Source organism: Myotis daubentonii, chromosome 4, assembly GCF_963259705.1.
Source record: "Myotis daubentonii chromosome 4, mMyoDau2.1, whole genome shotgun sequence".
Lineage (NCBI taxonomy): Eukaryota > Metazoa > Chordata > Mammalia > Chiroptera > Vespertilionidae > Myotis > Myotis daubentonii.
Window position 1 is genome coordinate 92,053,811 of NC_081843.1, and position 13,645 is coordinate 92,067,455.

Here is a 13,645-nt window from a genome sequence, read left to right on the forward strand (position 1 = left end):
ATCCTGAATGCTCCCACGTCAGTAAAGTCTTCCTTAACCAGTTGTGTGTTCTGGCCCTTTTGGTCAGGCACTCTCAGCCTCCGGTCCTGTGCAGACTCCTGCTGGCACAGGATCCTGTGCAGACTCCTGCTGGCACACGCTGGCTAGTGCTTACAGGCCCTCTAGGCATAAACTCCTCCCAGCACCTCTCCAGCTGGGTTGTGCCGGGGAAATGACCCTAATTATAGGTCTGCCAGCCAGGAGGGGTGACTGATTCAGTACTGGGGTGGGGATGTTTTCAGGTCCCTGAGTTTGGCATAGCAGACCTATCTTGGTTGGCTGTTAATTGTCTTTTAGGTCCACCCACTCTGACTTTGATAAGCCCTGGGCTCGGTCCTGATTTGCTCTGACCTCTCACTGCAGGTGAGAGCTTCTTTGTGTGTCCCATCTGGCTTTCAGTTTCCTTTCTCCTCTGCTGTTCACTTCTATAGAGCAGGGGCGGGGGACGTCCAGCCTGTGGATCTTATGATGCCTATGAAACCATTTGGTCTGGCCCTGCCAAGGCATTAGGGGTGAGTTAATGAAATGTTTGACCAAGTATAGCAGGCTAATGTTTAAGTTGACAATCTTGTATGGCCCGAGAATGATGTTATAAGTATCTAAATGGCCCTTGGCAGAAAGTAGTTTCCCATCCCTGCTGTAGATTAATTCATATACCTGGGAACTTGTTAGAAATGTAGATTCTCAGCTGCTTCAGCTTCTGAGTCAGACTCTGGAGATGGGGAGCAAGCAGTCTGAGATTTAGCAGGCCCTTCAGGTGATTTAACTAAAGTTTGAGGAGTATGGTGGAGTAGCGATTTATCCATTGCCATGAGAGCTACTATTCTCTCATAGTCTTAAACACCGGCTTCCATTGGTACAGCCTCCCATTCCATCGTCTTTGAAAGTTTCAGTAGGTGTGCCATCCGGTGCCAGGGGCTGTGTGCTCCGCCTACCCCCATGATGGGGTCTTTATTGCCAGTTGCATGGTAGGTGATTTCTCTCCCAAACCCCATCTTATCTGTCCTGCTTTTTGGGGTCACTCTTGGTAGCAACTGCCCCACACTGGATTTTCCAGAAGCAGATGCTAAGGTGGAGTTTGGGGCGCGTGATGTTTCTTTGAAAGGAAGAAGGTATAAGCAGGATTGGACAGAGGGATTAATCAAACTATGAGCCAGCCCCAACAAAGCCCCATCAGCCGAGGAATGAGTATTGTCCATTGACTTGGGCTTCGCTGGCTGGGCCTTCATGCTTCTCTCCACAGTGGGCAGCGGTCCTGCCGTGCATGGTCTGGGGCACGCATCTCTGTGTCCGTCACAGCACACCCACGGTTCAGTCCACTGATGCTGTCAGTTTTCCTTTTCCTGACTTAAGCTCCATGATATCCTGTCCCACCACCTCTCACGCGTCATCATTTCTGGTCCCTTCTGTTTTCACCAGCATGTTGAATCTTTTCACTATCTCCCCCACCCCCATTAAAACCTACTGCTAGTCCCCCGGAGGTGATTTTTCCTGCCCTTTTTTTTTTTTCAGTTTATTGGGAGTTTAGCCAAAATTCAATTATTGTGTTATTTTACCAAAAAAAAAGATATAAATTTAGATCTATAAAGATCTTTATGTTGTCTCAAACTGTCCTATTGCACATGAAGAAATGAATTGAATACTGGGGACCAGCCAGCCCTTTTTTATTCGTCTAATTAACGGTAGAGTGAATACTGTTCTTTCCTGCTAGCCGGTGAAGGAATCTCTTTAGTTAGACATGCAGCTAGAAAATACAGTCTAATTTAAGTAAAAATACTTTGCTTATTTACTTTCAATATCACTTATGTTCTTTCCCTCAGGCCATCAAGCCCTGTCGTCCTATGACCAACAATGCTGGCAGACTTTTCCACTATCGAATCACAGTCTCCCCTCCTACAAACTTCTTAGTAAGTCCCTTACAAAATCAGATTTCCTTTATTTTAAAATGTAAATAGGTTGAATGTGTGTAACTAGGTTAAAATGTGAATAGACTAGATATTGATTCAGTTCTTAAATGTTCTTTTAAAATATCCTATTTTTATGTTGATAAAATTGGCCTTTATCATAATGACATTTATTTTTACCAGATTATTTTTGGTACCTTTTTTCATTTATATTGTTAGTACTACATAATAGTCAAAAAATTGTGGCACTGTGGAGTTGGAAGAATGCATAGAACAATTTCACATCTCTTAAAAATCAGCAAATAGATTATATGTTATCTAGTGACCCAAATAAGAACATCTATTGTATCTACCAGTATTTCAGTAATAATAATACTTAATACTTGTTGACTATGGTATTGGGCACCATTCTGAGTATTTGATGTGTATTAACTTATCTCTCACAACAAACTGATGAAGCAGACACTGTTATCTCCATTTTATAGGTGGAGCAGTAGAACATATTTTACAGATGAGGTTAAGTAGCTTGCTCAAGATTACTAGTATTCAGGTAGGAAGTGGCAGAGTGCAGATTTGAACCTATGCAGTCTGACACCATCGTGTATGGCTGTATGCTATTCCACTATGTTATACTGCCTTTCATAGTACAAAATTTTATTAGTTCTGGTTACTTGTATCAAGAGATTTCAATTTCAAAGGTAGATATTAATAATTACATATTTTAACTTTATTAAGCTATAATTCATATACCTTAAAATGTACCCATTTAAAATGTATATTTTATATTTCATCTTTTCACTGAATTGTGAAACCATCATCACAGTCTAATTTTAGAACATTTTCATCATTTCCAAAAGAAACCCTGTACTCAGCAGCAGTCAACTCTTTCCCACCCCCAGCCTTCAGCAACCAATAAGATGCTTTCTGTTATTTGACTATTCTAGATAGTTAATATGAATGGGACCATACAATATATCATCTTTTTGGCTTCTGATTTCACTCAGCATAGGGTTTTCAAGATTCACCCATGTTGTGACATGCAACTTCATTCCTTCTTATGACCAAATAATATTCCATTCTATGGATATACTATATTTTATTTATCCATTCATCAGTTGATGAACATTTGGGTGGTCTCCACTTTTTGGCTATTATGAAAAATGCTTCTGTGAATGTGGACAAGTTTTTGTGTGGATGTATGTTTTCATTTGTCTTGGACATAAACTCAGGACTGGGGTGCTGGATTGTTTGGTAACTCTATCTTTAATATTTGAAGAACTACCAAACTCTTTTTCAGAGTGTTGTACCATGATTATTTCATTAGAAGTTCTTTTCATTATATTTAATTTAGACCAACTTTGTTGAATTATTCAAATAGAAAGTAACAGTAATATTGACAAAACAAATAACATATATTTGGATATTCTTTAGTTCTCTCCCTGTCAAGTTCTTTGTGTGTGGTGTGTGTGTTTGTGTGTGTGTGTGTGTGTGTGTATGAAATGTTCAGTACCTATGTAAAAAACATATCTTTTAGGTTATTAGTCTTGATAATTCCATATTTAGCATTTAGGATTAAAAGTGGTGGGTTATAAGAATGGCATAAGGAAGAGAGTTTCATGCATAGAGCAACATTTGCATGTTTTAATTACAGATTCAGTTTTCAGTAATTAAGATCTTGGGCATCATGCAGGAATTGATTTGTTGCACATTTGGTGAGTTGCTTCTCCTTGGAAGGCCTGGGAATGGAACTGTGAGGGCTGAGATCTGGCACCTGGCCCTTTCAGAGCCTTCCAGGTGGTTAGTCTTGACCATCATGATGCTGAGCCTTTCTTTCACTTCGAGCTTTGAGTCAGCTGCGTTATTATCTTATTCTTGTTAGGACTTCTGTTAGTTCAGAAATATAGATCAATAAGAACAGGACTGGTAGTATTGTGGGTTAAATAAAGCAAGTTCCTAGAAAATGAAGTCAGATAGCCTTTCCCCCCCTTTCTGGCATCTGTAACAAAATGTCTTGATTGTCTCCGTATATAAATATTACTGAAGCCAGAGAATTCCACCAAGCCAGACAATTTCTCCTAAAATTAAACTTTTAAGTTCTCCCTAATGTTTGGACAAACATTAAGAAAGTTTGTGGAGTCCTGATATTTTTCCTGGTGGTTGCTTTGTGTCCTAATGGATATCTGCACATGCAAATCATGCTGTTATTTAATTCAAGCGTGTGTTTCTGTTTGCTTTCAGACTGACAGGCCCACTGTTATAGAATATGATGACCATGAGTATATCTTTGAAGGATTTTCTATGTTTGCACACGCCCCTCTAACTAATGTAAGTATGTGCTCATTGGCTGGCTTTCCCTGTCCCTGCACCCCCACCTTTCCTGTCCTCCCTTCATTCTTCTAAAAATCAAAATAGATTTCCTTTCTCCTGACTTCTAAGTAACATTTACTTTGTGTCCTCCCTCTGCCTGAGCTGCAGGAAGTCTATGGCAGTCTGTGTCAGGTGGGAGTGTGACATCTGTGCTAATGAGTCACAGGTTTGTTTCCCATTAAATGGTGTAAGTAAACGTGTCAGGATAACATTTTGAGAGTGCGAAAGACTGAAAAAGAAGGATTAACTGTGGAGTAACGTGTCAGAGCTATTTGGGGGTGGGTGTCCTTCAAAGGAAAGTTGGAAAGTTTTAAGAAGAACTTGCTGTTTAGTCTCTGAGCAATAGAAAAAGAAATAGAGCTGGTTTTGGACATCTGGAATCTGAATTAATTTCATACAGTTTTCTGCCTTTGAATACCAGGAATATGTCTTCTTTAAGGGACTTTGCCTGACATACAGATCTATGATGTTTTTATACAGGTATTAAGGCTGCTCTGTTAGTAAGCGGTTCAAATGGAAGTTCTGTATCTATGAGTCAAAAGCTTTGTCTCAGAGCTGGCGGTCTTGGGAATTGTCATGGAGTGAATTTGCTGGCGGCTCAGGGAGAGTGCAGCAGTATACTTCATCCAGCCTAGACTTCGTTATAGAACTTACTGAGTTATAGCTACGGTGTAGCTATCTCGAAATAGAATGTTCTCTAACCTTTCTGGTTTGGTTACAAGAAATTATACAGTTTGAAAAGTTATTTTAGTATTGTTTACTTAAAACTTGAAATTCTGTTCCTCTGGAGAGTAAAGATTCACATCTTTGCCAAACCTTGTTTCTTTCTATCCTTTCTTTTTTTCTTTATAAGTGGACATGATTCCATAGTAGTGATACTAATTTAAAACAAATTGTCTTTTTATTGCTTTTATTCCTCAGTATATTTTATCCTAGACAGTTTTCTTTGAGAAGATGAGTACATTGTAAATGTAAAAATAAAATCATTTGATAATACATACCACGTTTACCTCCGGGATGGACCATAGTATACAAAAGGGTATAATATTGGACTATTCTTTATTTTTTTTAATTAGGTATAATTAATATATAACATTGTATTAGTTTAGGTGTACAACATAATGGTTTAGTATTTGTATATGTTGTGAAATGATTACCACAATGAGTGTAGTTAACATTTGTCACCTTACATAGTGACATAATTTTATATTGGACTATTCTTAAACAATCTATATGAAAAGGCATTAGGAGGTTTTTGTATTTTGATGGTTTTGTTGTCTTTGTAAATATATATTTTTTAAATTATTTTTTTTTTTAAGAGAGAGAGAGAGAGAGAGAGAGAAAGAGAGAGAGAAACAGTGATGTGAGAGGGAAACATTGATCGGTTGCCTCTTGTAAGTACCCCATCTGGGGACAGAAGCACAGCCTGGGCATGTGCCCTGACCGGGAATCAAACCTGTCCTTTCTGTGCATGGGACAATGTTCTAGCAACTGAGCCATACTGTCCAGGGCTGTTGTCTTTTTTTAAATGTCTCAGTGAGGCACTCAGACCTTTGTGACATCAAATCTCCTAGTCTTAGAGTAGGAAAGGCATTTAGAAGTCTTCTAGTCCAACTTCCCCTCCCTATTGCACTTCTCTCTTTTTTGCCCTTCAAAGGATTTGCAAAACAAATAATTTAGTTACCATGAAAATGTTTCAAAATGTCTATCTTATTTTTTAATTCCCTAGAATAGTGTAGATCTTACTTTAACTTTTAGGTTAGGATCACCTTCATTAAAGAAGGAAAGCAGTTTGGCTTCAGAGAGACCAAAGTTTTAAACATTATTGAATTCCTCTTACTATCTGTATGATTTGACATTTCAGTCTTTATAAGCCTTTCTTATCTTAAGATAGAGGTATTAGTTTCAGCAACAGGCTTTTGTAAAAAAAAATGAGATGAAACATGAAAAGTGTTTATCATACAGTGGGTTGGCATACAACAAATATTGAACTTCTTATTTTGGAAAATATGTCAGAAAGACCTGGGTTTGCATCTTCTAATTCTTTTTTGTTTTTAAAAACTAATTCTTAATATCTGTGTGACTTTGGACAAGTGATTCTATGAGCTTTATTAAAATTCCTCAGGCACTGATAGGCTGTTAATGCTAAATTAATTGCAGTTGTTACTGTTATCATAAAATAAAATATAGGACTGAAAAATTTCTGGCTTCTGCCTATATTTTATATAAAAATATTCAAGTTCTCAAAATTTGAGAACTTAACTCTGTAATGAGAAGATAAGCCCCATCATTTATGTTAGAGATGTTGATAAAATAAATCGAGTATTAAGCTGAGTGTTGTACAGTTCATAGGAATTAGATCCATCAAAGGCCTCTTGAATTTGAAATAACCTCCCAAGAAAGGGAATTATTAAATCACTGTACTGATCTGATTCATTTTCTTGTTGGAGAGAGCACATCACATCAGGAAGAATGGCATGCAAATGATTGTAACGTGAGAATCTCAGCCAAATCTAGTTCTGACAAGTTCTCTTCAAAACTTGCAGTGGATGGAAAGCCTTGTTGGCTTGGTATAGAGCATTCTGGGAGAATTTAATTGTTTTATGTAGTACAGTTACTAGTACTTATAATACCTGATGCTACTAAGGGCTTTGACAATATAACCACAATTAGAAAGATAAACATATTAGGTGCATAATACTTTATCCTGACCACAAAAGCCCCATGAAGCCCATGACCATTTCCTCCTGCCTTCATGGGCTTCCCATTTCCAGCAGCCGCACTGGGCTGGATTTGGTCATTTAGTGTCTGGAAGTAGTAGAGTGGAGGAAGTTTTCTTTTTTTTTTTTTTTTAAACTTACCTTTATTTTTGAAAGGGGTGTTTTCTTTAGGAGTGGTTTTCTTTGTTTTTGTTTTTGCTCGTTTTTGGTATGGTGAGGTAGGAGTTAGTGTCAGCCAGTGTCCAAAGATGTTTTAAGAAATGATGGTAGGTATTTATATTATTTGATTGGCCAGTTACGCTTCCAGTCAGTGGAGATTCCGATTCTGTTGGCAAATGACCGGTTCTCTCTGTGTCCTAGAGAAGAGGAACATTTGACTAGCAGAGGAGATCCTGCCTTCCCAATGGTGTGTCTGAGAAGGGCTCAGGCTGACACGGTGCTCTCTCACTGCCTGGCTCCCTACTGCTCCCACGGCCTGTGGTCCTTTCTCTTTCGGATACCCTCTCCCTGAGTGAGGGAGGCTCACCCACGGTTTTTCCTCCTGTGCGTATCCTGATCCTCGCCAAATTGTTATTTACAGCTGTGACATAGGGCTCCATGCTTCACACGGCAACTTCAGACTGCCTGTTGGGCGCACCCACCTGACTGTCCCCTCAGGGACCTCGTCCTCACCCTGTGTGAAGCCGAACTCGTCATCTTTCCCACAGACTGAGTTTGAGTACGCGGGGAGTACCCCATGAATTTCTTTGTATTAATGCCGTTGTGATGTGTCTGGTCACGTAGGCCAGAAACCCAGAAATTATTCCCTATTGTTCTTTCTTGCCTCCACATCAGAACGGTCACTGTGTATTTCAGTAACATCTCTTATGTTTAAAAATATTCCCCTTCTTTCCAGTCTTCTCTTCACTTGGCTCCTGGACTGTTTCATTAGACTCTGGTCTTCTAGTTTCCTGCCTCGCTCCCTTCCAGACCATCCCCACACCGTTTACATAGCCACTCATCCAAAGTGTGCACTGTGATGTTCTCTCACTGAAACTGCTTGAATGACTTCTCATTGATAGGATAAGCCCTGAATCCTTTACATTGTTTGTAAAATTTGCATAATATAGTTCAATGGTCGCCAACCTTTCGGACCTCACGGACCACTGGTTGGCGACCACTGATATAGCTCATACTTTCCTGTCTAGAAATACCTTTCTTCTCTCTCTCCACCCACTTTATTCCTGAACAGCTAAATCACTTGTAATTCCCCCGGCTCCTTTCTCTCTGTCTTGCTAGAAACTAAATACCTGCTTTTCCCCAGGTTAGTTTTTCTGGATGACCTGGAAAATCCCTGCCCCTCTTTGAGGACTCAACTCAAATGTTACCTCCTTTGGTCCTTTGGAACTTTATACTCTCCGTTTGCATATTTGTTTTTAATTGTACTTACAAGTTACAGTGTACCATGTTCTTCTTTTAGATCCTTGTCTTTTAAAATGGTAGGGGCTGTGACTTCTTTTCGGGTAACTGTGAACCTAACATCATTGTTAGCAAAGAATAGGTATTTACAAAATATGAATGATGCCCAAATTTGTCGCTCTCACATCATTTTTAAATATAGGACTAAAAAGACCATAAAATGTTAGTGGCTATAGCCTGCTGCTTCAGTTGTTTTAGAACTCATTTATTACCACAAGAAGGTTGCATATGGATCTCTTATTAAAATGTGAATTTTACTCAAATTAGCCGTTATCCTTTTAAAAAATGAAAAAGCACCTAAGAACTAAATTTCATTTCTTAGAAAAAGTTTCCAGCAGATGGCATTATAAGACTATTTTTGTTTTTCTTACCATTACTTTGGTAGAATTAAAATGTGTTTCTTTCTGATTGCTATGGTTTGTAAGAACGGTTACATTTATATAAAATTGTCTTCTGGACAGACAGATTGAGTGCCTAGAAAAACCGACTTAACACATCTCTAGGGCTTCTGAGTACTATTTTCCTCAGGTAATCAGCCAGACCACTGCGGTAACTCCACACCCTCCCTTTCTCATTCCTCCCGCATTCAAAAGTATACTCAAGGAAAACCGACTATGTCTAGGCACTAGGCTAGTAGTGTCTGATGACACATTGGTAAAACAAGACAGGTGTGGGTTTATTTAACATGAGCCTTCCTTCATTTTCACATGAACCCTGAGTATTACAACAGGTGATGAGAGGTATTATATACTCTAGTGGCTTAGAGCTGGCTGGAGTCTAGAGCAACATTTCTGAACTCACCAGCTACCGGTGTACCTTAGGCAAGGTACCTGATGACTCTGCCTCAGTTTCCTCCACTGTACAAGGGGGATAATAAATTGTGCCTATCTCATAGGGGTGGCTACATGGGTGACCATATGTGAAGCATTAGAGCAGCGCCTGGCTCAGGAAATGCTATCTGTTGTTATTCATATCATACTTTATTATGATTATTACCATGGTTGGTTTTGCTCCGGAGCCAGATAGACAGCTGGACTTGTGTGCGTGTAGTGACTTAGGAATCTGTAACCGATGAGCTGTCAGCCTGCTATCCCTGATCTGCCTGAAAAGCCAAAGTTCTGAAAGATTAAAAAAAAACCACACATGAGAAAAATAAGTATTTAAGTGGTTTTATTAATTCTCTAGAGGCAATTTGGTTGGATTTAATGGGTTCTTGTCACGTTTGTGTTGTTGCTCGTACACTTAATTAAGCACCAGCATTATGCAGGTTTCCTGTAGAGGCAGGGCCAGCTGGGCGCCTGCCATGAAAACCCAGCCGTTGTGGTCAAGCTCGCCTGCAGCATTGTGAGCAGCTTAGATGAAGTGGAACTTCCTCGTTTGGGTCATGGCCTTCTGGGTCAGGTTGCCAACACATGCTCATTGTGAGCCTCCGGGATGGTGTTGCAGACTGAACCTCTTCTTATTCTTGCAGATTCCGCTGTGTAAAGTGATCAGATTCAACATAGACTACACGATCCATTTCATCGAAGAGATGATGCCTGAGGTAAGGCAGAAGATGGCTTAGCAGCTTTGTCTTCTGTTTATTCCACACTTATATCTTGAAAGCATTGGACATGGCCAGCTCTGGCTTTGGCCTCAGAAATACCCCTAAAGTTTTGTGGTCACTGTTGCAAGGGTCAGTGAGATGGAGCTCTAGGAACAAGGTTAAAATTCAGGCCATTTTTCAACTTCTGAATCCATTTCTCCTTGTTTTGCATCTACTGATAGTAACTTTACATTCGTTTTTGGTTTGTTTTGGGTAGGGGACAGATTTTGATTACTGGTTGTTATCAGAGGAAATTAGGGTAGTGAAACCGAATCTGATAGCTGTTGGAATAATCTTATTCATTATCTCCAATGACAAGATCGGTGCTTGGTTCATTTTTCTTCCCATATATTTACATATTTTTCCTAATTGTTTTTCATTGCGGCTGCTCAGCAGCAGATTTATCTAAATATATGCAAGAGGTTTAAAATTCCAAAGCAAGATTAATGTGAATCTCAGAATGATTCATTGCCTGATCTTGAATTTAGTGATGTCAACAAGTCACACGAAGAAATAACAACTAGACAGCAAACAAGCCTGTGCACTTAACCTTGTGCTGGAGTTGGGGTCGATTTCCTGAGCCCCTGGCTCTCCTTGCAAACCTTGTTTAACAGCGCAGCTCTGTCATGGGCAGCCGGGCACCAGCGGGAATTGATAAGCATGACATACATGCTTAGTTTGCACCTACTTCATTCAAAGCAAGTCCTGGTAATTCTACCTGTCTTTCAAAAAGAATTAAAGAGAAAGGGCCACCCCCCTCATTCTCTAGCTTAAAGGGGCTTTTTGCTTCCTTTTGATTTTTAAGGTCATAAGCCTTCATTTGCTATTGTAAAGGTTTATGCGTCTGGAGTTATCTCACGCAGGGTGATTTATGAACCCTGAGCAAAACAAATAGGAAGGAAGAATTATGAGACATGTCTTAGTTGCAAATATCTCATCTGTTAAGCTTGTTTACTGGAGACATTTTCGTCCAAAGTTTTGTAGTTTTTCGTAGCCCTTTATTTGCCTTCATTAAGAATTTTAACTTTTTGGCATGAAAGACCTCTGTTTTATGGTCACTCTAACAGTGATTCTAGGTGTGTTTGGGGGATGGCAGGGAACAGGGGTGGGGTGAGCGGGACAAACCTATCAGGGCCTGCGCGCATGTGTGTGTGTGTGTGTGTGTGTGTGTGTGTGTGTGTGATTTGAATTAACAAAAAGTCCCCAGGAGAGCCTGATATTATAATTGGGTTAGAAAAATATGACATAAAGACGACTTCATTTTTATTTTATTTTATTTTTTAATAATAATTCTTTATTGTTGAAAGTATTACATATGTCCCGCTTTTCCCCCCATTGACCCGCTCCGGTCTGCCTCCCGACCCCAGCCCCTCAACACCCTGTATATGCATGGCCTCATCTGCATCCATGGGCCATGAATATAAGGTCCTTGGTTGATTACCTCCCACCCACCGTCCCTCCGAGATTCCGTACTCAGTTCCATGCTTCCATGTCTCTGGTTCCGCTCCCTTCATAAGATGACTTAGTGTTTTAATTTCACATCATTTTACTCGTACATTGGGAAGGACTGTGCTCACATTTTCTTGGGAAACCTACAGCCACGCTTGCCTATTTCATTTGTGTCTCAAGCAAATGAGCTGTTCTTTGTAGGATGGTGGTCAAACTTTTTAGGAAAGTACATGGTTTTAGGATAGTTTCAACAGACACTTTAAGGCACTTGACTAGAACAAGTTGAACCTTCAGTTAATATATATTTGCAATATTATAGTAATTTGATTTTGGTTTATTTTTCAGAATTTTTGTGTGAAGGGACTTGAACTCTTTTCATTATTCCTATTCAGAGATATTTTGGAATTGTATGACTGGAATCTTAAAGGTAAATAATAGGATTTAAAGAAAAATGTAATGCTGAAAGAACATTGTGGTGTATGGTGGGGAGAAGATAATTGAAATTTCTCTTATTTTTTGAAATATCCAGGGAAAAGTGTGATTCATAGGAATGCTTGCTATCATCTGACACGAATAAGTTCTCATGGGTCTTTTTTTAATACAATTTGACAGTGTCTATTGCCTAAGATTACCATTATCAGTTACCTAACTGATATGTAAGAAGATGGTATCAGTTATTATAAGTAATTACATTGATTTAGGTGCACTGGGGAAAGTCTCATTAGTTAATATTTTAAATCTATTGAACTTTACTGTAATATGAACTTCCAAGATAACAGTTTATCAAAACAGAAATTTGCTTTGCCTTCAAAACACAATTCAAAACCTGCAAGCTACATCGAACTGGCACCTGGTCCTTGGATCTTGGATAATAGTTACTCTTAGGAGGTGTCTGCATTCCAGTAGACAGTTACTTATTTATTTGCTAAACCGTGTATTGATGAATGGCTTTTCAAACCAAGTTTTTAGTAGTATTTCTCTCTATTTTTCCCCAGCCCTGTTGATTAAAATGGAAAGGAATTAAAACACAAGCATATTATATCATGCAGAGTTCAGTTATAACAAAAATCTTTTTATGTTTTGATTTTCTAAAAATAGTTTTCCCTTATCCTCCTATATGATAAAAGGCTAATATGCAACTTGTCCCTCTGACCGGTAGTTCAACCGCTTGTGGCCCCTCCTCCCTCAGTTGCCCCTCCTCACGCCCATCGGGAGTGGGGCTTGCCGACTAACTGCCCATGGCCCCTCCCCCTGGCTGGCCCAGCCCTGGTTGGAGTGGGCTGGCTCCAACCCCACCCATGAACGAATTCGTGCACCAGGCCTCTAGGGTACCATGAAGCACATGTCCTTGGGCTTTCATTCTCCTCTTACATTGGCAGTCTCCTCACTTCAGTGTTTCTGGGATGTTTGTGGTGGTTACCACAGGACTGATGTACAAGAAGAAGACCTTTTTTTATTTTTATGCCCCTACTTGTAGGGATGTTTGTCATTATAATGAATCTTAGGAATTAAGTTGCAGTATTTGTTTTCTAAGCCTGTTTTTATTAATTTTTTTTCTTGTATTTCCACTTGTTTGCTTTAGGTCCTCTGTTTGAAGACAGCCCACCCTGCTGCCCAAGATTTCATTTCATGCCACGTTTTGTAAGATTTCTTCCAGGTAAGTCTTTTGGCTTGTCTGTGACCCGTGGAAATAGTGTGTCTGAAAATAAGCCTGCCATTCTCCTTCCAGTCTTTCAGACAACTTTCCCACCACAGACACTGGTAATTTTCTACTTCTAGGTCAGGCATAAAATGTAAAATTACACATGCTGCTGTGTACCCTTACGTAATGTATGGTAGCCCCAAACTAGATGAGCAGTGGGAGAATTGATTGATAAAATTTGAAATTTCACTTGATAAAATATCACATAAGTGTTAAAATTAATATGGAAATATGCATGTGGCTTAAAAATGCAAAGAGTTAATTGGAAAACAATAATTAAAACATTTTATATACAATCTGACTATACGCTAAAAAATACTGCAATAGTAGTTGTATGAAGGTAGTGGCATTACAGTTGCTTTTTTCTATTTTTTTTGACATAGACTTCTTATTTTACAGTGAAAAAACCATTTTCTCACTC

At 39.2% G+C, this 13,645-nt stretch overlaps 1 protein-coding gene across 8 annotated transcripts in view; it reads left to right on the plus strand.

Moving 5' to 3' along the window:
• Positions 1-13,645, plus strand: part of DROSHA (drosha ribonuclease III) — a 107,938-nt gene that overhangs the window by 26,240 nt on the left and 68,053 nt on the right. For all 8 annotated transcript variants that reach the window (XM_059694729.1, XM_059694730.1, XM_059694732.1 and 5 more), the window contains 5 exons: positions 1,860-1,946; positions 4,182-4,268; positions 9,960-10,031; positions 11,868-11,949; positions 13,105-13,179. In XM_059694729.1, coding sequence (XP_059550712.1) covers positions 1,860-1,946; positions 4,182-4,268; positions 9,960-10,031; positions 11,868-11,949; positions 13,105-13,179 — 403 coding nt within the window. The remainder of the gene's footprint in view (positions 1-1,859; positions 1,947-4,181; positions 4,269-9,959; positions 10,032-11,867; positions 11,950-13,104; positions 13,180-13,645) is intronic.